The sequence below is a fragment of the Ambystoma mexicanum genome, chromosome 8 (genome assembly GCF_040938575.1).
Source record: "Ambystoma mexicanum isolate Mex_15411 chromosome 8, UKY_AmexF1_1, whole genome shotgun sequence".
Lineage (NCBI taxonomy): Eukaryota > Metazoa > Chordata > Amphibia > Caudata > Ambystomatidae > Ambystoma > Ambystoma mexicanum.
The window spans coordinates 402,162,766-402,186,123 of NC_090929.1; the positions used below are offsets into that span (position 1 = coordinate 402,162,766).

General features: G+C 47.2%; 1 protein-coding gene across 1 annotated transcript in view; it reads left to right on the plus strand.

The window, feature by feature from the left end:
• C8H9orf43 (chromosome 8 C9orf43 homolog) overlaps positions 1-23,358 on the plus strand; it is a 906,643-nt gene that overhangs the window by 763,925 nt on the left and 119,360 nt on the right. The window contains exon 11 of the mRNA XM_069612161.1: positions 4,139-4,281. Within this exon, the coding sequence (XP_069468262.1) occupies positions 4,139-4,281 (143 nt within the window). The remainder of the gene's footprint in view (positions 1-4,138; positions 4,282-23,358) is intronic.

The window sequence follows — 23,358 nt, forward strand, 5'->3', positions numbered from 1 at the left end:
AATGACAGATTGTGATTTATGTTGTTCACCACAGCACTGTTTGTTGTTGTTGCTGCCTGTACTGATTGTAATTGGTATGGCTAGCTACAATCCATGCTCACACTTCTTTTATAGCTATTGGCCTGAACTGTTATTCTGCCTACTATTCACAGTCACCCTTACCTTCCTACCCCAACCCAGCTATACACTATACATTTCCTCAACCACCAACGCTCACTGTACCCTTCACTTGGGACTTCCCTGAATGCAATCATAACTCTCCCCTTATGGTATCCCATCACTACTATTTCTATCTCTTATACACAACATCTGCTCAAACTTTATCCACCCATCTAATCCCTCCACACTGCCCTTGTAGAAATTCCTCCCAACCTCTCAAACCCACCTGTCCTCCAAGCAAACTTGCCTTTGGATTCTGTAGTGCCCTATCAGTCAGAAACAAATCCCTTTTCCTCACCTGCAATATAATTTCTCCCATCTCATCTGGTCACAATGGCTATCATGGAAGCATTAATTTATTTAATAATGTTTCATTTTGGACTGTGAGAACAGTTAGGGGCTTGGGGGAGACAGCATGGTAGACCTCTGGGAGAAACGAGTAGGGAATCGGACCCCTTCCAAAGCCAACAAACACCTCTTAAATGCTTTGCCCTCGATGGGCAAAAGGCCCAGCAGGCCACCGAGCTCAGCACCGGAGCATGTTAGACTGAGGTTTGAGGCATCTCTCAGCCTGCCAACCTACATACCAAGGAAGGTGCAATGGGTGACTGAGGCCCTGAAATTTCAAGCAGTCCTGCTAAAGAAACGATCTTACCTCCCATAAACGTTCACTGGTAGAATGTGGCATACCCCTTCCCCTCATCTGCCATTTCCCAGGTGCTTGTTTTGTTCTTCATATGATACAAAGTATCTATTTGAGAAAGAACGAAAGAAAAAGGGGATTGAAAGATTGCATTGCCAGCTAGAGAAATGGTACCTGTCTGCAAATGGTCAGTGGTAGGAGTGCAGGGTAGCAGGTAGTTTTGCCTTGTAAGGCCCAACCTCCCCTTCCCACAACTCCTCTAGAATCTCCTACCATGTTACACCACAGAGTCAACCCCCCTCAGAGACATACACCACAGTTCTAGCCATTAGCACATCAACACTAATCAAATCATGACTACGCTCTCCTCTTTAATCTTATTACACTGTCCCACATCAGCAGCAATCCAGACTCAAAGTGCTGTAGTCTATCAGATCATGTGCCCCTCTCCGTGGCTAACATACTCCCTTCTTAGCCAAAACCACAGAAAGCAGATTGACACAAATGAGCTGGGTACTTCTGACCTAAACCAATTAATAGCAAAGGTTTCAAATCTGCCTCTCCCACTAATGATCCTCCCACCCCTTCCTTTCTTACAGAGTCTTACACAGCAAGGCTACCAATAGTGACAGAAAGACGCTATACAAGAAAACTTAGTTTACATTAGATCTTTACTATTTGTAGAACACAGCATTGACAACTCGGGTGGTCTCTTGGTGCTGAAGAGCCAAAATGTGGAGGAGGAATAACATTTTTGGGGGAGAGCCAGGTTTTCATGGCTTGGAGCAAGGCGAGATGATCGAAGATATGCTCGAGCTGTAGAAGAAGGCTGTTCCAGAGTCCAAAGTGACAAAGGCTATTCCACCAGTTTGTGATTTGTTGACTGTCAGGGTGGTGAGTAGGGATCTATATAATGAGCGGAGGTTTCTGGTATGGGTGTATTGGTTAAATGTTCTGTCAAAGAAGGAGGATTGGACCTCGATTACCTCACATGATATGGCCAATCTTGCGGCCGGTCATACAGATTCTGGAAATGTACTTACTCTCCTTGACTGACCAAAAGAGGTAGTTGAATATGTTTCCTGATCCCCGTCAGACTTTCTTCAATCTTCCTTTGTGCATATTGGCATTCCATTTCTCCCGATTCGTCTCGCTAGTATCCTCACATACTGCCTCCCTGCAACTCTAACCTTTTCTTGGCCTTGATCTCCCATACAACTCCTTTAACTCGGAGGACACACATGCACTCGTGGGTGACTTCCACCACCGCAGCATGTTTAATTATCATCTCCTCTAATCTGACTCCACCTTTTTTCACCAATCTCTGCACTCTTGATCTGATCTTTCTCTCTTTCTCTCTTAGTAACTCTGGCCTTTTCATTGAACTATATTCCTCTGATCCCCTCCTCCTGCACTTCTCCATCTCTGCCACCCTTTACATCTTCCATCTACCCATACCTGCGTTATAAAAGACCTAATAACATAGCATACGTGTGAGTTTGAAATGACATATGCTGTACAGAAGTACAAGTTTGAATAGTGGCTAAATTGTTTACTGGGCCCCCACACTTCTGAATCCAACAGTGATCCCAGTCCTAAAGGTAAAACAGACACAGTCAAGGGATTATATCTCCTTCGCCTTTTGTGGTTACATGGACAGAGGAAAGGCTATACTCTCGGAATGGATGTGAATGTTTGCCAGTAGCAACCCAAAGAGTAATAGCACAACAGTTCCAAAATAAATGAATGCCCAATGAAGGTTCTATAAATATATATATATTTTAATTACACAAATCAAGTGTACACTTTACTATCAAAAACACTATAAATGCCCACCCCTGTAAAAGGAAGAAAGAAATGCAGAATATAATGATGCAGCACGCTGGATACTCAGCAGAGAGGAAAAAAGCAAGAAATGCAGCAAGGAGTTAAAAAAAAGATATGTCTTGCAGGAAAAAAGTTGCAAACACCAGTCTCTAGGGCCCTAAAAAGGTGGACCAGAGGAACAGGGTCATGTCAAAGTACCTGATTCCAACGTTAGGCGGTTTGAACCTGGCTTCCAGGTGCTGAGGATGGGCTTCGGGTGGGAGGGGGTCCGAAACAGGTTAGGGTGCTGCGGGTCGTTCTTGGTCAAACGGCTAGCTGGCGTTGAGTCAGTTTGAAGTGGGTGCTTGTTGTGGTTCGGTTGCAGCATTCGAGTGATGCAGTGCAGATGGCTCATCAGGGTCAGTTCAAAGGTCGAGTTGAGTTGAGACATTGGTAACCTGCTGGTTTGGGTCGACGAGGGATGCGATGCTCCAGCGGTTCAAGTCGATGTCCGGCAGTTCAAAGCTGTGATCCTAGTGGTCCGTTGTGATGTTCAAAGAAGCAACAGTTCACGTTCCTCCAATGTGGCAAGCTGGTTGTTTGAGCTGAACTGCTGATGTGCTCTACTTGGTGCGTTGTGATGTCAAGCTAGTTTCGAAGTGCAACAGTAGCTGTTTGGAGTACAAGTGAGTACCAAAAGCAGCACCAGCGGGTCCTGTTGGTCTGAATTCTACGAACGTAGCTGGAATGCTATTCGATCTGCTAGAGGTGATGAAATCAGGGATCCTAGCTGTTCTGGCACCAGGCCTGTGAGTGCCAATCCAGTGGCTCAGGGATCAGATGAGTCCTTATTCTCATTCTCCCAACACGGGGGAGGTTGGCTAACAGCCGCATGGCTCTATCACCTGCAGTTAGGTCCTGGGCACCTGTGTAGCTGGCAGAGATGCAGGCCTCGATCCAGTTCACCCCAGTGTGTCCTGGGAAGGGGTAGGGAGCAGAGCACCCTCTATAGAGTGATGTCTTAGAAATAGGGACGTTTCACCCCCTGACCTCCTCTTTCTCAGCTGCCGCAGCCTCCCTCTCCACCCCACAAATCCCAGAACCCATTATCACACAAACAGGCAACGCACACACACACAGAAATGAACACACACACAGATACACTTCACTCTTCTCTCGCAATGGCTCTTCTGGGTCCCGACGTACCTGTCAGCCCCTGCACACACTCGATTTAGAAAGACCATTATGTGCGGTGACAGAGCGGTCTTTCTAAATCGATCTTTATTTCGGATAAAATAAAACTACCTTTTCACTTGGTACTGTAATTTTACTTGACCTGATGGAATATGGAATGTACTCATTTTGTGAATTAAAGTGTGATCAACCATTGCCAAATGTTTCTTGAAATCAATTTCCAGGTCATGTGTTATAATATCTAGACCTATCACACCTCTGAGTCCATCACCTGCTAAGTAACTACTGCACAGGGCTCTGGGCTTTTCCATACAAAACTGTTGTTTTGTTTTACAGATTCTATCAGCTGCAAAGAAGAAGAGTTATCCCAGGATGACCGGGCAGCTTCCTCTGGATTGGCTACTATTTCTGGGGAATCCAGGCCAGTTCACGCCCCAGAAGCTGGCCCTCTGCTCAACAAGCAACTATCACTGACCACAGTAAGTTTGTAATAACGTGCTGTATTACCATGATAGCGGAGCAAAAAGCAACCAGCCTTGCTTCACAACTCCTAGACATGCAACGTCCTGCGTCAAAGGAATTATTTTATGTGTATTTTTGTATTGTGTTTTGAAAGTGCTTTTTGCCACATTAATTCACATATTGGGGCTGATCCTCAAAAATGAACGCAAATGAAAAAAAACACAGAGGATGTGCTTTTTTCATATGTGTTCATTGTAAAATGCGCAGACCAACATATCCACAAAGGTCATCTATGTATCACTTAGGATCTGTGCGGCAACGCAAACATTGCATTGACCAGCCCCCTTGCATACATTACCAACACTAATATATGACAGGCTCCTATCACCCAAGTAGGTACTGGGTGCACATTTCACAGTTACTGGCCCATTAAGGGCCCGTCACTGAAATGCAAACAAAAAAAGAAAAGCATTTCTATCCCTGCTTGAAGGGTCGAAAATGCATGTGAGACAGCAGTGGTTCATTACACTGCTGTTCCACTTAAAAATAAATACAACACAAGGTCATGATTGACCCTGTCATGCAATGTGCATCTCCCTGAGCCTTTTCCAAGCCTGCGCAGGTGGGTGTCTTTGTTTTCTGCACACTTTGAAGCGCATCCTGTTTCTGGATACGGGATGCGCTTTAAAACGTGCAGTAATGCCCCCTAATATGTCTAATATGTGCAAAGAGGGTATCTGAATATGAGCATCTATTATGCACACATTCAAATGACCTATGAAGATAGGGTGCATCTTTTTTTTAAACTATAAAGTTCACATCACATTTGCAAAAACAAAACTATAGTTCGGTATCCTCGTGGGTCAACATATCTTATAAAGAAAGCATTAGCATCATACGAGATATTGATAGGAAAAAATTAAACAGGACAAGCATTCTAAGCTCATGCAACCCTTCCATAGTCAAGATAATCAAACTTGCTGGAGGGTCTTCCTCCTACCTGTGTCAGTTGAGAAGGAATCCTTAAGGGTGTTTTTGGACTTTTCCTTCTTGCAGTGTTCGGAGTCTGATGTGTCAACCTCCTCTCGGGAAGGCTTGTGTTTCCCTTTCTTGTTCTTTGTCTTGCCTCGTAATCGATCCTGGAAGAGGTAAGGCCTATCCTGATCCGCCGCCACAGTGACCTAGTGTAGGTAACCACATGGAGGGCACAGCAGCAGTCAGACAGGACGTGCCCTTAGATATGGTGGGAAAGCCCTAAGGCACAAAAACCCTCTGGGAGTAGATGATGGAAGAACTCAGGCACACGGATAGATGGCAGCATTTGGGAGACGTTCCGGATAGTAAATGTAGGAGAATACAAAGGTAGTATGTCTTCTTGAAGGCTTGAATAAGGGATGCTGAAGTAAGAGGTCCTGAGCACATGGAGGGAAGGATAAGAGAAGCGTAGGAAGAAAGGGTAAACAGGGCAAAAAAGGACGGAAGCAACAGAAAGCAACCAACGGGACAGGACAAGGAGCGGAAGAAAACTGGAGGCAGGAGAGCAAGTCACAGCAGGAATCCAGGGATCGCTGAGGAATCAAGAATGCAGCAAAGGTAAGAGCCCCGAAAGAAAGGTACTAGCATTTTACCCAAACAGCGAGGCGACCAGGGTTGCAACGCAATGTGCGTTGGTTCGTTGCTGGTATAAGAGTGAATGCCGCCATGCGAGCGGCCATCTTGGATCACAACTAGACTGCTGCAGCAGATAGACAGGCAATGTGATGGAACGCTTGCAGTCCTGGAGTGTAGTACGGCGGAATGGAACGCCTGCCGCCCTTTACACCAGTGATGCCCTAGTGACCAATGGGCCGCTGTGACAGTATGCCCCCTTCTTATCCGGCGGGGTCCTGGTTTCCAGGGATGTTGCCTGTGGAATCGGCGTACCAAGACAGGTGGGTGAAGATGAGTTACCGGTTCCGAGGTTCGTTCTTGTATGCTGTATCCTTTCCAATGAACCAGATACTGTAGGGAGTCGCTATAGTACAGAGAGTCACAGATTCTTGAAAGCTTGTATTCTTCCTGTTAGGCTCCAAGCTTCTAGGCGCAGGAGTGGCACAAACCAACCACCCCCACTGTTGTCTTGGGGCCTGCAAGTCTAGGCTTACACAAGCCTCTGAGACTCCAGCAGGGAAAGAGGTTTGGGGATGCAACAGTTGTATAGATACAGGGTGTTGAGGGTAACCGGAAGAGAGTTAGGAAGAGGCATTGGATAGGTTGGGGCACATAGGGTAAGTTTAACAACAGTGCAAAATCAACCTACAGCATTCATGTGCTCCCACATGAATACATTCCCCACAATGTTACAACAAGCACCAAACACTGGTCAAAACCAGAAAGGGCCTTTGCTCTGGTTGTGAGTGCTGGCTGGTGGAGTGTCCTTGGTGACTTCTGCCTGTGTGCTCTCAGGTCCGGTAACAGGATCAGTTCAAATGATGCAAAGAGAGCTTACATTAGTTTGCACGGTTATGCCGCACGTGGCTCACATGAGTTCATGCAGCTATGACTGGTTAACTACCTGGGAAGCGCGTTCATGCAAAGCAGGAGTCACCTGTGGCTTTCAGCATGCAAGCATAGGCGATTCCCTGGCCGCCCGTGACTGTACACATGCGGTTCTTAGAAGCTAGCCGCACGTGGCTTTAAACAGCGGGTTTGATTTACTGGCCGCACGTGGCTGCAAATATGCGGCTTTTAAAAGCTAGCCGCATGTGGCTTTAAACTTGCGGGTTTGACTTAACTAGCGGCATGTGGCCATAAATATGTGGCTTTTAAAGCTAGTCGCACATGGCTTTAAATGCATCTGGCCCGCACGTGGCTAATTATGCATGCATGGCAGTGCTTGGGTTGTCCAGTGACTGTCTACTTTGGTTTGCCAATGCGCGGTTCATGCAGTGAGAGTTTTGCAACAACAGCTGTCTGCGCACTGCACTTAGCTTTCTAGGAGACCTGGAGACTTTTCTGCTCAGGCTATGCCCCCTGCGCGTTTTCTCCAGGTGCTCCCCTCCTGTCTATGGCAGGGGTACTTATCTGTAGTGAGCAAGGGGCCAGAATCAAGATTCCTTGGCGCGTGGCTCCTCCCAGATATCCCCGTGACTTGAGCTCTTCTGGATGCAACTGCTCAGGTCGGATTCTCGAGCACAAGCCGTGTGCTTTTGTGCGCGAACTGGCCACGGCCAAAGTGGCCTGCAAAATGTAGTTCCTGCCCTTAGGGCTGCTCGGAAATGTAGTGCAGAGAACTTTTCTCCTGCAGTGAGGGCAGAGAAGCCTTTTATAAGGCTTAAATGGTTTCCTTTGCCTTTGTTTTACGCATTTCTTTTTTTTCTTATGTCTGGAGCCCTTACATATACTCCTTCAATTGGGCAAGATGGCAACCCGGCCTGCCCTCTTCACCTTATTTGCCAGCCAGCCAGTGCGCCTCATTATGAGTTGGGCAGTGCGTGTTAAATGTGGCGGTATTACTGTATACTGCCACATTACTGCACGGAAACTTGGAGGATTCCCCTCCAGCTATGAGCTGAAGGTAAATTCACCAACTTTTCACCCAATTTCAGCAGAATTACCCCATTGAGTCCAATGGACTCAAATAAATGGGGACTAACACTGCCTACCGCCACTTGTAATCCAGCGATAATACTGCCAGACCAAGTGGCAGTAGAAGTAATACCATTTGGTGGTATCTGTGTGGATGTATCACCGAGATACCACCAAACTCCTAATGAGGACCAGTCTCGGAAGAGAGAAATGTAACCTCCCTATCAGCCGCAGGACAAAACTGGTCCAAAGTAGTCTTAATGGATGTTAGTAATACTTCATTGGCCGTTTGCCCCAATTGAAGCACAAGACGTCTGAACACTGCCTCAAATTCTGCCAGTATAGCTTTAAAGCACCATTTTCAATCCCTATACAGCAACCACAGAGATAAACCTTGAACATCTCCCAGATCATAGACATCGGAGACCGAGTCAATATGGACTTCAAAAGTGACATCAAGGAGATTATTTATACTTTTAAATCAATATCAGAAGTGCATGTGACTTAAACCTCCATGGAGGTTGCACGATAGCCCCATCGTCAAGACATGTCCACAAGTAAATTGTCCATACCTCTACTAATTTCTCATGCAGACAATGAGAGGGTTTGGGGTACACTACTGGATCTATCCAGGACATTGTGTAAATGGTATTAAAATCCCCAGCCCAAACAATGAGTGTGTAAATATTGGACATATATGCCAATTAAATGATTATAACATTTCGGGTCGTTTATGTTTGGGGCATATGTGTTAATTAATGTCAGGTGGGTGCATGGGCCAAGATGCCTATGATTATAACATATATGCCCTCTGGATCTTGTTTGTGTTACTGTAGCTTAAACCTGGGGATTTATGGGTTAGAGTCAGAACTCCTTGTGAATTGGACTACAAGGAATTGTAGAATCTAGAGGAGCCTGAGGGCCTGGCAAATGTCTCATTGGCCACTCCAGAACAATGCGTCACCTGGAGGAGAATTATTTTTCCACCATGATGCTCACAATAAGCTAATATTCTTCGAAACTTCATAGGTTGGTTGAGAACCCCAACATTCAAGCCTAGTAGAGTGCAAACAACAAGGGGTATAGTCTTGGGACCCGTCAAGAGGGATGAAGCCATGGGGACCACTGTCCAACTGCATGCAGACATGGGTTTGGCAACCCAGTCATTTGATGTGAACCAAAATTAAGTTGTAAAACAAAAACTAGAGCAAAACCTAACCCGCTCCCACTGCCAAACCACAACCCACAGTGAAAAACCTTGCCCTCATCTAAAAACAAAGCCAAACTTTAACCTGTGGGCAACTGCCCGGGAGCCTCATGGAGTCACAATTCCTACTGGTCCCACCCCAAGGGGAGGAGAGCAGTCACTTAATACTTCACAGAACCATAAATCGACTGATGTGTTATATCCTTAAGCATACATTAGAAAAACAAAAAACAAAAACCCTGTAAGCGTGGGACATTATCAACCTGTCAGCTAGGTCAGGAGAAGCTTGGAACATAATAGGAACACACTCGGAAAGAGTCTCTTGCCATGTCCTATTTGCGTTTTCAGAGAGGATTGCAAACTGCATACTGAACTTTTCAGCCTGCTGAGAGGGTGTCCAGAAAGGAGTGGGCTTCTGCTGGATCAATTGAAGAAATGTGTCTTGTTATTTTGAATAACACACAGATTGGAAGTGCACAGAATTGCATATTGTAGGCCATGTTTGCCTAACTTAAGCTTAATAGAGGGAAATGAAAGACAGCCCTTCTGGATAGAGGGCATTAAGTCCTGATAAAAGGTGATTTTGGTGTCACAATAGCGTATTTCACCTAGTTCTCAGACTCGTCGCACGATACCATCCCGATCCCTGTAGTCTAACAACTGGGCAATCAACGGATGAGGATTTTGTCCTGGTTTGGTAGTCAGCCCTGTTATGAGGTGAGCCATTTCAAGCAAGAAAATGTGCAGATAGAGGCGGTGTGGGGGGGGGGGGCGACAGTACATTCCTGAATAATTCCACCATAAATAGTTCCATATTGTTCAGTGGGACTGATTCGGGGACACCAATGTCCCATGCATTATTCCTTCCACATTTTAGTACATTTCCATTGTGATGAGTTGGAGAAACTCTACATCCTATTATATGAGGGGGGTCACTCCACAGGGGACTGGGTTGATCCAGTGCTACCCAATGTGCCTCCCAAAGGGTGCATGGAGCAGGATTTCTTTGGACTGAACTAAGATCAAGAGCTTTGAGTACCAAGAATGGATGTTTTATAAAGGAATCTAACTCCATCGTTGTAGTACAAAGGAATACTGGCATTACTCTGCAAGAACACTTGGAATACAGTGTACATTTCAAGTGCAAAGCAGACAGCTTATAGGTGGGTGAAACAGCAAGTCCCGCTTGTCCCCAGAGCGCCAAATAATATGGAACACCACAGGGTCGCATACACATACATTTGCTGATCCAAAATAGCACTGATGGCCTGACCCTCATTTAAAGGCCCAGAAACAACCTTCAATAAAAATCTCTATGCCAATGAAAACCTAAGCAATCCCAAAAGAAAATAAATAATGATATTGCATTTCAAATTAAACATCACAAAATGCCAAACTAATAAGGTAACATAAAACAAGCCGCTCGAAGAAAGAACCACCCCTGTGCTGGCTTAGAGAACGAGTCACCTTCCCAGCATTATAAAAGGAGCTGAACAACGTCCGTCAAGTGTGCAGACTAGAAGGAAGCAGCCATGCTTTCTATCTGCTCCCGGTACACAAGGGGAGGCTGCCATTTGGAAGGAGGTAGCACATTTACTATCATTAGTGCAACAGTTACTCTGGCAAAGGTATGCCAGAGACCCTTCCAGAGCTGATAAGGTATTGAGAAAAGACCTAGGCTAGGTCCTATCCACCAAACCGGATACCAGAAGGAAGACCTGAAGACGTTGTGTTTCCTAGAAGAACCTCAGACGAAAAGGTACCTCAGGCAGAAGGTTTAGGATATCATTTGCCCTAAAAGGACCCTGAATGAGGGTGGGAATGTTAGGAACGGTTTCATAATTATATGTAATGTTCCCTACATGTGACAACCCCCAAACCTTTTGCTGTTGTTTTACACCCTGATCTAGACTTTGCCAGAGAAGCGCAGCCTTCCACTGCACTCCTCTGGGCTTTCGCTCAGGTTTTATGAGGAAACTGGCATGCCTTTAAGACAGTCAGTACTGGGAGACTTCGTTTCCCTTAGTCCTTTCCTCATGTTGCAGCTTTTGTGCAACATGAAACAAGAGTGCACCGTAACTTACATTACCGCGCTCTTGGGTCTCTAGTCATTCCAAAGGCCCTAGAAACTCTCGCTGGACTTATTATGGACTGTGCAAGTGTGTCACGGACGGGACTGGTGGCAGCTATCGTTTCTCTTGTGTTTTGAACCCTTTTTCGCCATGTTATCCGCGCTTACCGCGGGGCAGTCCTTATTTGGTCATGCACTTTCCCGCAAAACCCCAAAGCTTACGCAGACTTCTACATGCCTTGTGTGTGCCTCCAGGATGTGGCCTGGGATGTCTGGTCCCAATACACATCCTGGGTGCCAGAGAGTCTGGAGTGTCCTGAATGCCTGGGACCACTGTGGTCCGTGATAGGTCCACGTATGGTGTGAGTGTTTGTGAGCAGATCTCCCATTGGGTCCTCTCCGTTTTGGAGCGAAGGGAACTTTGGATAAGAGGAGGCTGAAAACGCCACTACCATGTCGATCTCCTGAGTTCACATCGAACAAGGGATAAGGAGCCAAGTATCCTGCAACAAGAAGCTAAGTCGAGGAACCGCTGGTGACCCGCTGAAGGTTTGGCACCCTGAACTGCTGTCATCCTGCGAGACCCCTCTGCATCTGATCGTCCTAGAAGGTCTGCGAAGGCGCTTCGACCCATTGGAATAGTGGGATCACCTATTCCTGGCACCTTCATCAAACCCTGCACCTAGTCCTGTTCGGAAGTGTCCTTGGGCCAACCAGTGGGCTCACCAGCTTACGCAGGACGCTTTGCTCTGTCACCACCGCCGTTTCGGGGAAGCCCTCGAAACTCGCTCTACTGCTTGCTCTGCGTCCACGGCACCCTCACACCGAATTTGGTACACTTGCCATTCCCAGGTCTGAAGTGAGACGAGTGCGCCGGGACCAGAGTAAACGCGGTTGCCGTGTTGCCCTGCTGTGGAAACAACCTGTGCACGTCCGCTGCATTTGGGACACCCTCTACTCTGAATCCTGCTACGCAGAATCTACACGGTGTCACGACGTCCTGATCATCACAGCTGAACCTGCCAGCAACGTGAACTGAACTGGAGAAGTCTGGGTCTGCCTGCGTCGGGGACCGGTGAGTAGTCCCTACCCCAACCGGTGACTCCTTGCGCAGGAGCCCATTTCTTTTCTACTGCTGTTGCGAAATAGCGACTCTATCCCGCACTCTCACCCTGCCTCTGCCCACAAGTGGAGGCCTTGCTTGAGTAGTGGGGACTTGTTCTGCATCGCTTCATTCACCTTCCTGAACTGCCCGATATCCTCAAAGAGGCCCTCTTTTGTCCATTGGCACCAGCGCGTGCAGGTACTTTTGAGCATAAGGCTCCTCTCTTTGTAGGGCTCGGACTTCCTCCTAGTTAGGTGTATTTCAGATGCCGAACTGGGTCTAATGATTACTTGCACTGCCCGTTTTCCTCCCCATCTAGGTGGTTTACATATTACGTGCTCCTAACTCCTTAGACCCTTCAGTCTTCTAGATATATTGTATTGATTGTGATGTGTTGGTTTACTTTAGTATTATTGTGATTCTTTGCTATGGTTGATGTTAAAAAGGCCTTGTAATAAATGTGTCTATATTTTTAATATAACACCTGTCTGGAGTAATTTGGAAGTGTCCTTGCTTTGTGTGCTCATTGAGGTCTTTCCGTCACCCTCACCCCTCTTGAGACTTAGTCTTGACCGCCGCCATCGCTACCCTGATTGGTGTTCTGATCTTGATGGTCGTGCAGATTATTGAACCTATTGAACCTCCGTCCCCAAGTACCGCACATACAGAAAGGATACACTGTCTGTGCAATCTTTGAGGCCACAGGTGTGTTGAGCCGTTAATCAGGTAGCAGGAACGCCGGAAGGACCCCTGACCGCTGCAAGGCAATAGTTAATGATTAACAGGAGCAGTGCAATTGATACGGTTAGCGGGTAACAATCAGTATTAACAAGGCTTACCCAGGAGTGTTGAAAGTGGTGTCCTAATTGTGGTAAGAGCCACAGATTGTTAATAGTGGTGAAAGAAGCGTTCAGCAGGGCTCGAAGGTGGGACACACCTGGGTCTGATGTAGATGGACCAGTAAGGCAGGAAGTTCAAAAAACAAGTTCCAAGATTCTAGATTCAGAGAGGATAATCCAAAGGCAGTCCAAGAGAGTTCCAAGGTCAAGGTGCCGGGGAAACAAGGTGGAATCCAAGTAAGAGAAATCCGAGGGGCAGGCAAGACAAATCCAAAGTACAGTCCGAGGTCACGAAATCCGTGATCAAAAACAGGTAAACCAAGGCGCTACACAATCCTCCAGAGATCAGCTGTGAAGCGCTGTACCCACGTTGCCAAGATGCTTTTAAACTGATTTCGTAACCACGTGATGTGTCTCACGGGCGTGTGAGACGTGACGTGATCACATGGTCACGGAACGCTGGATGTTCGTTGCCGTGGGAGTCTCCGTGGGCGTGACCAGCCGTGAGCGTGCCTCCATGGTAACTGTCAGCGAAACAAAGGACGGTAGACGCCGGGACTACAGGCTGGTGTCCTCCTACGCCAGGCAAACTGCTGGTTCTTTCTATGTGCAGGGACAGCTCTTATTGTTAGGTGTGGTGTGGGGCTTGTGGTTGTGTGTGTTTCAATGGGGCGAGCAACGGGAGACGTAACAATTGGTCTGGCTTGTCCAGAGGTTACCCTGTTCCAAGAAACTATGCTGGCCTTCTGAATCTCTGTCCCTCCAGGTCCGAGTTCAGAAATCCATCTTAGCAAATTGGTGGCAGCGGTGGGATACGACTTAAGGTATCTAGTGTTGCGCACAAGCGAAGGTATTTTAAGTTATTCCTACCAGGACACATAGTGAATTGTCGTAGTATAACTTTTTAAAGGCCATAGCCCTATCTAACAGTATGGAAACACGTACCTTGTTAACTTTAAATGCTTCTAAATCCGAAACATTGAAAAAGATGTGTGCTGAAAGAGGTGTCTCCTCTCAAGGCACCAAAATGGAAATGATCCAAAGAATCATGGCGTGGCAAGAAGCTCAGCTTAGCACTATAGCTTCAGAGGACAGAGCAGAAGGAGGTGGGGCTGCTCTCACTGGTAGAACTGACAGTTCTGCCGCTGCACTGGTCCACAGTGACCCTGAGGACAGGGAGGATGAAATGTCCAATGTTTCCTCTGCCAGTGCTGATGGAGAGGCCATACTTGAATTCAAGAAGCAAGAGCTGCTGTTTAGGCAGAAGGAGCTTGATTTCAATATGGCCAAACTAAAAATGGAATAGGCAGAAAAACAGAAAGACAGGGATCATCAGTTGGAACTGGCCAAGCTTCAAGTTGCCAATGGATCCAAGGGTCCTGGACATGGGTCTGGGGCCTCCTCTCATCCAAGGTTTCCAAAAGATCTGCTCAGTGTGTATGAGGAAAATAATGACATTATGGACTGGCTGAATACATTTGAGTATGCATGTGAGGTTCAACAAGTTGACAATGCTGATAAAATTGACTGGTTACTTAGCCGACTGCCCCATTCTGGCTGCAGTGCCATTATGGAAATGTCGAAGGCTGAGCAGATTTTGCAATGTTGAAGCAGACTCTCCTTTTAAAGTTTGGAAAGACTCCTGCCCAATACTTAAAAAGATTCAGAGAGTATAAGAAAAAAGAAGGTGGTACTTGGGTATCTTATGTAACTGAATCCTTAAAAAACTTGACTGGCTGGGTCGAAGGTTGTAAAGTTTTTACCTTTGAAGGTATGATAAGTCTTGTCATGCTGGAACATATTTTTGCATCTTCTTCCCCTGAGCTTAAGCAGCATTTGGCAGATTCAAAGGAGATAGATCCTAAGAAGCTTGCCATTGCAGCAGATTTATGGGTGTCACATCGAGTGTCCCATAAGGACAAGACTGATCCTGGTAAGCAGGAGGAAGGAAAAAAGTCCAAAGATAAGGAGGGTGGGGAAACTGATAAATCTTCTTCCCAAAAGGGCCACAAAAAGAAAAATAAGGGTAAGACACAAGAGAACACACAGGGTAGTGGAGGTCAGCCTCCAAAACAGAACTCTGGTAATAATGTCACACTCACCTGATTCCCACGGAGGCGCAGGTCTGGCTTCGAGTGCTGATGCTTCTTCAAAGGTGAAGCGCAGGACTCTGAAGATGGACAGGTAGGGCACCTCTACTCTGGCTTCTCTGGCTCGTAGGAATATTCCCCTGTGCGTGAAAAGGGAGTATTACCTACTGACGGAATAATGCTCAAGCCTCCCACTTCCTTCCAACCCTCCACGATACCCTTCCACGATTCCCCGTGAAGTCTCACCTTAGGGTCTGGAAGGATGAGTTCTCCATCCTGCTTCTGATGCAGGGGCGCGTTGAAACCCAGTTACTTCACTGGATTGAGGTTTGATGGAAGTTCAAATAAGCATGACTATTCAGGTAAGGCGCTGTAAGAGTTCTGTTGCAAGTTCAAAAGTTCAAGCTTAATAATAATGTTCATTGTCTTATTGCAGCAAGCTCTAACGCTTATGTCTTTTTCCCCTTAGGGGCCGGGGTTCGGAATGCCGGAGATATGGCGCCGACCCGAAGTGAAACATGCAGTTCCAATAAATGACAGGTAAGTTCTGGATGAGCGTTCGGGTAATGTCTTTGCATTCGCTCATTCAATGTCTTTGTCTTTTTTCCCCATAGGGGCCGGGGTCCGGAATGACAGGAAGCGGCAGGACCCGAAATGAAATGGGAATGACCCAACTGGTAAGTCTTAGAAGGAAACTGAGCTTTTCCTATTCCCTTCCTTCTCTCACCTTGTGTTCTTGTCTTTTTCTCTCTAGGCACTGGGAAGTGGCTGCAGATCCGGATGATCGCTGCTGAAGATGGAGGTGCCCAGGAAAGGTGAGTGAAATGCAGCGCTGCAGCGATCGAAACGAAATGCTTTTAAAAATGATGTCTTCCCTTTCAGGATCGTCGGTGTGATGTCTCCGTGATACAGCTTTAGCAGGTAAGGTCTTCTTTCTCTACCCAATTCTCTCTTATCTCCCTTTGCAGTTGACCCAGGATGCTGACAGGCGTGGCTGAAGTCCAGATGCAGGAGCTGACACAGTGAGCGTCCAGCTGCGAGGAGCAGAACAACGCGAAGCAAGAGTTGCTGATCGGGCGTGGTTTAAATAGCTTTGGAAGAAGTTCCAGGTATGTATCCTTCCACCGATCAGGTATGTATCCTTCCCCGACCACACCCAGGTGGAAAGTAGTCCCACAGGTAAAGTAGTTCCATTCAGGCCTCAAGAGGGCCTGGATGTAGCAGCATGGTCTGCATCAGGTAAGTGCACATTGAAACACTTGAACACATGTCTAGCTTTATGAGCCTGGCGCCTAAGGCGCCAGGACAGGGGTCCAACATGAGCCTGACGCCTAAGGCGCCAGGACTGTGTCCAAAGGGCCCCAGCTTGGGCCCGCTGGCACTTCCCTGGGGGGAATGATGCCGGCCTCTGGGGTTGCTGGGTCGGACTCGACTCCTTGGAGGTAGGCATCATGACAGTACCCCCCCTCATGGCCCCTTCCAAGGTTGTTCCCTCCGGGGGTCTTGGCTTGTTCGGAAATCTCCGGTGGAACCTTTGTATTAATCGAGGTGCGTGAACATGGTTACTAGGCTCCCACGATCTCTCCTGAGGTCCATATCCCTTCCAGTGAACAAGATAGAAGAGTTTTGACTTTAACACCTTGGAGTCTAAAATATGTTTAACTTCGAATTGTAATTCCCCTCCAATTTGAACTGGGTCTGGAGGCTTGGACAGTCGGGTCCCTGGTTGTACTGGCTTCAAAAGTGATGCATGAAAAACTGGATGAATACGCATGTTGGACGGTAAATCCAGTTTAAAGGCCTCTGGATTGATTATAGCCTTGATGGGATAAGGTCCTATGAATCTGGGATTGAAGGTTCGCGGGCCCTTGAGGGGTAAATGTTTCGCTGCTAGCCATACCTGGTCTCCTACTTGGTAAGGAGAAGTTTTACTTCGGTGCAAATCAGCGTTTTCTTTATACTTTTTCTTGGCTTGCTGTAAATGAGGTGCAGCTTCTTTGAAGGCTCGGGTTATTGTGGAATGCAAATGATTTACTGCGGGCATTTCCAGGGTCAGAGGTGGATCTAGGTCAGAGGTCCGAGGATGGTGACCATACAAAGTATAAAAAGGAGTTTGTCCGGTTCCAGAATGCACTGAATTGTTGTATGCACATTCTGCGATCCAAAGGATGTCTTTCCAATTTAACTCGGATTGGTGTAACATGCACCGAAGATATTGCTCGAGAGTCTGATTGGTTCTCTTGGTTTGTCCGTCGGTCTGGGGGTGGTGGCTGGTGGATAACCGCACATCTATTTGTGCTAGTTGGCAACACTTCTTCCAAAAATGGGAGATAAATTGACTTCCACGATCCGAGACTAATATGGAAGGGAAACCATGTATGCAAACTATATTCACCAGAAATTCCTTGGCCAAGGTGGAAGCTGAAGGCAAACCTTTTAAAGGGATAAAGTGGGCCATTTTGGAGAATAGATCCACAATTACAAGAATAGTGTTGTAACCAGCACAAGGAGGCAGGTCAGTTATGAAGTCCATTGACAAGGTGTGCCATGGTGCTGGTGGAATATCCAAGGGTTGAAGTAGGCCGGTTGGCCTTTTCTTTTGAGCCTTGTTTTGGGTGCAAATTCCGCAAGACAATACAAAAGACTTTGTCTTTTCTCCAAGAAGGCCACCAGAAGTGGCGTTTGATTTTTTCCTCCGTTTTAGCGATACCAGGGTGTCCTTCCATTAATGATTCATGATGATGGGCAATAACAAGTTCTTACAATTCTTTACTTGGCAGAAACAACCGCTCCTGGAAGTAGGGTAAATCATCCTTAACGGTGTAATGAGGACCCTTTTGACTCCATTCCAGTAAGGCTGAAGAGTCTAGAAGTTGTTTTACTTGCGTTTGGATGTCCTCAATAGTTTGCAATGAAGTTAGGCCTAAGATTCTTTGTTCAGGTATGATTGGCACAGGTTCTAAACTCGAATTGGGTTCTTCCATGCCAATCCGGGATAAGGCGCCCGCTTTACCATTCTTGCAGCCAGGGCGATAGGTAATTACAAAATCAAATTCCGCAAAGAATAGAGCCCATCGGAGTTGTCGTGAAGATTGAGCTTTGGCCGTCTTTAAATACTGTAAATTTCTGTGGTCCGTAATTACGGTGATGGTGTGTCTTGCCCCGAGAAGGTAGTGACGCCAAGCCTTGAAAGCAGATTTAATAGCCAGTAACTCTTTGTCGGTAATTGCGTAGTTGATTTCAGGAGGAAAAAATTTCCTGGACCAAAAGGCCACTGGGTGTAGTTGGTTAGTTTCTGGGTCTCTTTGCGACAGGACAGCTCCCATGGCCGAACTGGATGTGTCAGTTTCCACAATATAAGGGAGATCTGGGTGCGGGTGCTTTAATACAGGTGCAGAGGTGAATTTGGTTTTCAGGTCCTGAAAGGCCTCCTCAAGAGTCCTCAAGAGTCCCTTCAAAGCGTTTGTTTTTCTTTAGGAGAGCTGTGATGGGTTGGACTGTTCGGGAAAATTCCGGGATGAATCTTCGATAGAAATTGGCGAAGCCGAGCATGCTCTGAACTCCCTTCACCGAGCTAGGAGTTGGCCATTTGAGGATGGCGTCCACCTTTCGCGAGTCCATTCGGACTCCTTGTGGTGTCAGGATGAATCCGAGAAACTCAACTTCTGTGGTATGAAAAACGCATTTTTCGAGCTTTGCAAATAGTCTGTGCTGGCGCAATTTCTCAAGAACTGCCCTAACATGTTTTCTGTGATCGGATTCTGAAGAAGAGTACACCAGGATGTCGTCAAGATAAACAATGACACAGACATCGATAAGTTCCCGAAGAACATCATTCATAAAGTACTGAAAGGCGGCAGGTGCATTGCACAAACCGAAGGGCATCACCTGATATTCGAAGAGCCCAAATTTGGTGCGGAATGCAGTCTTCCATTCATCGCCTTCTTTAATACGTACCAGGTGATAAGCTCCTCGAAGATCTAACTTGGTGTACACACAAGCGTCTTTCACCTGGTCGATAAGCTCAGGGATCAGGGGCAGAGGATAACGATTCTTAATCGTTATTTGATTTAGGGCGCGATAGTCTATACATGTTCTAAGGTCGCCCTCTTTTTTCGGCACGAAGAACAAAGCTGAGGAGACAGGAGACTTGGACGGGCGAATAAAACCATTGGCTAGGTACTGATCTAAATACTGACGCAAATGCAGGTTCTCAGGTTCCGTAAGAGCATAAATCCTACTACAAGGTAATTGAGCATTGGGTACCAGATCGATTTGGCAATCATAAGACCGATGGGGAGGTAACGTGTTAGCCTGTTCCTTCTGAAAAACGTCTTGGAATTCTTGGTATTCTGATGGTAGCTGTACAGGGGTGGAAGTTGCTGAGGCTAGACCCATAACTGGATTTCTTGGATAACAAGTTGGTTCACAATCAGGAAAACTTATCTTCTTTGCTCGCCAGTCAATTCTGGGATTATGTGCTTCTAACCAAGGAATTCCAAGAATTACTTGAAATTGTGGGGCCTTGATCACATCAAACACGATTGTTTCCCTATGTCCATCCTGACCCACCAGTGTCATTTCAACAGTGGAATGCGTTACAGGCCCTGAGGCTATTTCGGTTCCATCTACTGTAGTAATGACATCTTGGGTTACTTTCGGGCGGAGAGGGAGCTTAATCCTGGAAGCCAATTCACGGTCTATGTAATTTCCAATAGCTCCACTGTCGATGTATGCTTTTATAGCATGCAACTGCTGAGGCTGTTTTGGGTCCACGAGCACCATTGGCATGACAAAATGCGAGGTCAAAGAATCTGTTTTCAAGCTCGGCACGCGGACCCCTACGTTTGTCAGGCTAGGTCGTTTCCCGAATCAGGTGTCAATAAATCGTTATCAGTGGCTCCAACCACCTTCTTAGGTGGTTTAACCGGACAATTTCGAAGATAGTGACCGGAAGTCCCGCGATACAGACAAAGTTGCATTTGCTGTCTTCTCTCTCGTTCCTTCTGCGTTAATGGTCCTTTAACACCGCCGATTTGCATAGGTTCGGATACGTCGGTACTCTTGAAGTTGGCGTGGGTTTTGATCGGTACTCGGGTTTCGTACTTGAACCGATCTGCTTTTCTATTTTGAAGTCTGTGATCAAGTTGAACCACCAAGTCTATGTAGTCTGCGCAGACCTGGGGTGGATCTACTATCTGAGCTAGAACATCCTTTAGCTCTCCGCGCAGGCCTCGATGAAACAATGTGATCCTTTTGTTTTCTGGCCATTCAGTTTCCACAACCAGTCTATTAAAGGTGGCAACGTAGGACAGGAGATCCTGATTACCTTGTCGTAAGGATAGCAGTTCGTTATCAAGGGCCTGTCCTTGAGAGTGTCGAGCAAACAATCTTTCCATGCTGGCCTGGAAACCCTGAAAATTCTGGAGAATGGGATCATCCTGATTTACCAATGGAATAGACCAATCGGCAGCACTGCCACTGAGGTAAGATAGTATAAAGGCTACCTTGGTCTGGTCGTTAGCGAAGGCCCCAGGTCTGCATAGAAAGTGTAAACGACATTGGTTCATAAAGACGGCATATTTCTTGGGATCCCCCGCAAAACGTTCAGGCGGGGCCAAAGGCATGTGTCCAGGTAGATTGATTTGTACCGGGTTATTCAAACCCATTGATGTGGAAGTACCTCCGGAATTAGGTAAAGGAGTGTGCCCTGCCTGGGCCTGCAATAACCTTTTGGCCAGGTCATCTGTTCTTTCCTTGGATAGGATCAGTTCTCTTTTGAGAGCGTTAGTCTCCTGGCGGGCTGAGTGCACTTCTGCCCGTAATTCTCCCAAAAGCTGGGCCAGCTGATCTGTCTCGGAAGTCTCCATAGCGCCCGGTTGGGAAATTGTGGGTAGGCTTCGCGTTCTGTCACGCTCACCTGATTCCCACGGAGGCGCAGGTCTGGCTTCGAGTGCTGATGCTTCTTCAATGGTGAAGCGCAGGACTCTGAAGATGGACAGGTAGGGCCCCTCTACTCTGGCTTCTCTGGCTCGTAGGAATATTCCCCTGTGCGTGAAAAGGGAGTATTACCTACTGACGGAATAATGCTCAAGCCTTCCACTTCCTTCCAATCCTCCACGATACCCTTCCACGATTCCCCGTGAAGTCTCACCTTAGGGTCTGGAAGGATGAGTTCTCCATCCTGCTTCTGATGCAGGGGCGCGTTGAAACCCAGTTACTTCACTGGATTGAGGTTTGATGGAAGTTCAAATAAGCTTGACTATTCAGGTGAGGCGCTGTAAGAGTTCTGTTGCAAGTTCAAAAGTTCAAGCTTAATAATAATGTTCATTGTCTTATTGCAGCAAGCGCTAACGCTTATGTCTTTTTCCCCTTAGGGGCCGGGGTTCGGAATGCCGGAGATATGGCGCCGACCCGAAGTGAAACGTGCAGTTCCAATAAATGACAGGTAAGTTCTGGATGAGCGTTCGGGTAATGTCTTTGCATTCGCTCATTCAATGTCTTTGTCTTGTTTCCCCAAGGGGCCGGGGTCCGGAATGCCAGGAAGCGGCAGGACCCGAAATTAAATGGGAATGACCCAACTGGTAAGTATTAGAAGGAAACTGAGCTTTTCCTATTCCCTTCCTTCTCTCACCTTGTGTTCTTGTCTTTTTCTCTCTAGGCACTGGGAAGTGGCTGCAGATCCGGATGATCGCTGCTGAAGATGGAGGTGCCCAGGAAAGGTGAGTGAAATGCAGCGCTGCAGCGATCGAAACGAAATGCTTTTAAAAATGATGTCTTCCCTTTTAGGATCGTTGGTGTGATGTCTCCGTGATACAGCTTTAGCAGGTAAGGTCTTCTTTCTCACCAATTCTCTATTATCTCCCTTTGCAGGTGACCCAGGATGCTGACAGGCGTGGCTGAAGTCCAGATGCAGGAGCTGACACAGTGAGCGTCCAGCTGCGTGGAGCAGAACAACGCGAAGCAAGAGTTGCTGATCGGGCGTGGTTTAAATAGCTTTGGAAGAAGTTCCAGGTATGTATCCTTCCACCGATCAGGTATGTATCCTTCCCCGACCACACCCAGGTGGAAAGTAGTCCCACAGGTAAAGTAGTTCCATTCAGGCCTCAAGAGGGCCTGGATGTAGCAGCATGGTCTGCATCCGGTAAGTGCACACTGAAACACTTGAACACATGTCTAGCTTTATGAGCCTAGCGCCTAAGGCGCCAGGACAGGGGTCCAACATGAGCCTGGCGCCTAAGGCGCCAGGACTGTGTCCAAAGGGCCCCACCTTGGGCCCGCTGGCACTTCCCTAGGGGGAATGATGCCTGCCTCTGGGGTTGCTGGGTCGGACTCGGCTCCTTGGAGGTAGGCATCATGACATATAATAAGCCTCCCTATGTAAAAAGACCCAATGGATCTTGTTTTGCTTGTGGAGCAACTGACCACGTGAAGGGGGATCCCAGATGTATGGTCAAAACCTTGGGGGTCCACTCTGCTAATCTGGCCTTCTCCTCCTATGAGGAAGAAGAGATTACCGGAGCATCCTTCTCCTCCGACTCCTTCACCAGTGGGATAGAAGCTGAGGTAGTTTTAATTTCCCTGGGTTCCTGGGAGCCTAAAGTCGCAGAGGCTTATGCTAGGATTCCAGATAACACCAAGCACTACTTTAAAGACAGTGTGCTGATCAATGGAGTAGATATTCCAGCTCTTAGGGGTAGTGGGTGCAGTCGAACTGTAGTGGATTCTACCTTGGTAGACTCAGAGGAAGTTGCCAGAGCTACTCTGATGCCCACTAAGTTGGCTGACGGCCCACCTCTCATGTTCCCAGTAATACCTGTACATCTTACTATCAATGGTACAGCAGTCAGGATTCCAGTGAGCATTCAGAGGAGTGTCCCAGGAAAGGTCTTGGTGGGCTGACAGACCCTGCACAAGGTCTCAAACGAGGGCAGCACTGGCCAAGAGCAATGCTCTGCCCCAGCCAAAGGGGAAACCCAAGGCTAAAGGAGTCAAGAAACCAAAAAGAGGGAAAGAAAATATTCCCCCTAACTCGCCTACCACTGCGGCGGAGGTAGTTGGTCAGTCACCCAGACCTGACGAGGAGGTGGTGATGCCTGAAGTATTTGACCCCAATGACCATCCTGAACTAAACGATTTGTTAGTAGAAGGTGGTCCTGACAGAGGAGAATTCAGTAAAGGCCAACGTGAGTGCCCATCTCTGGAAGGCCTAACG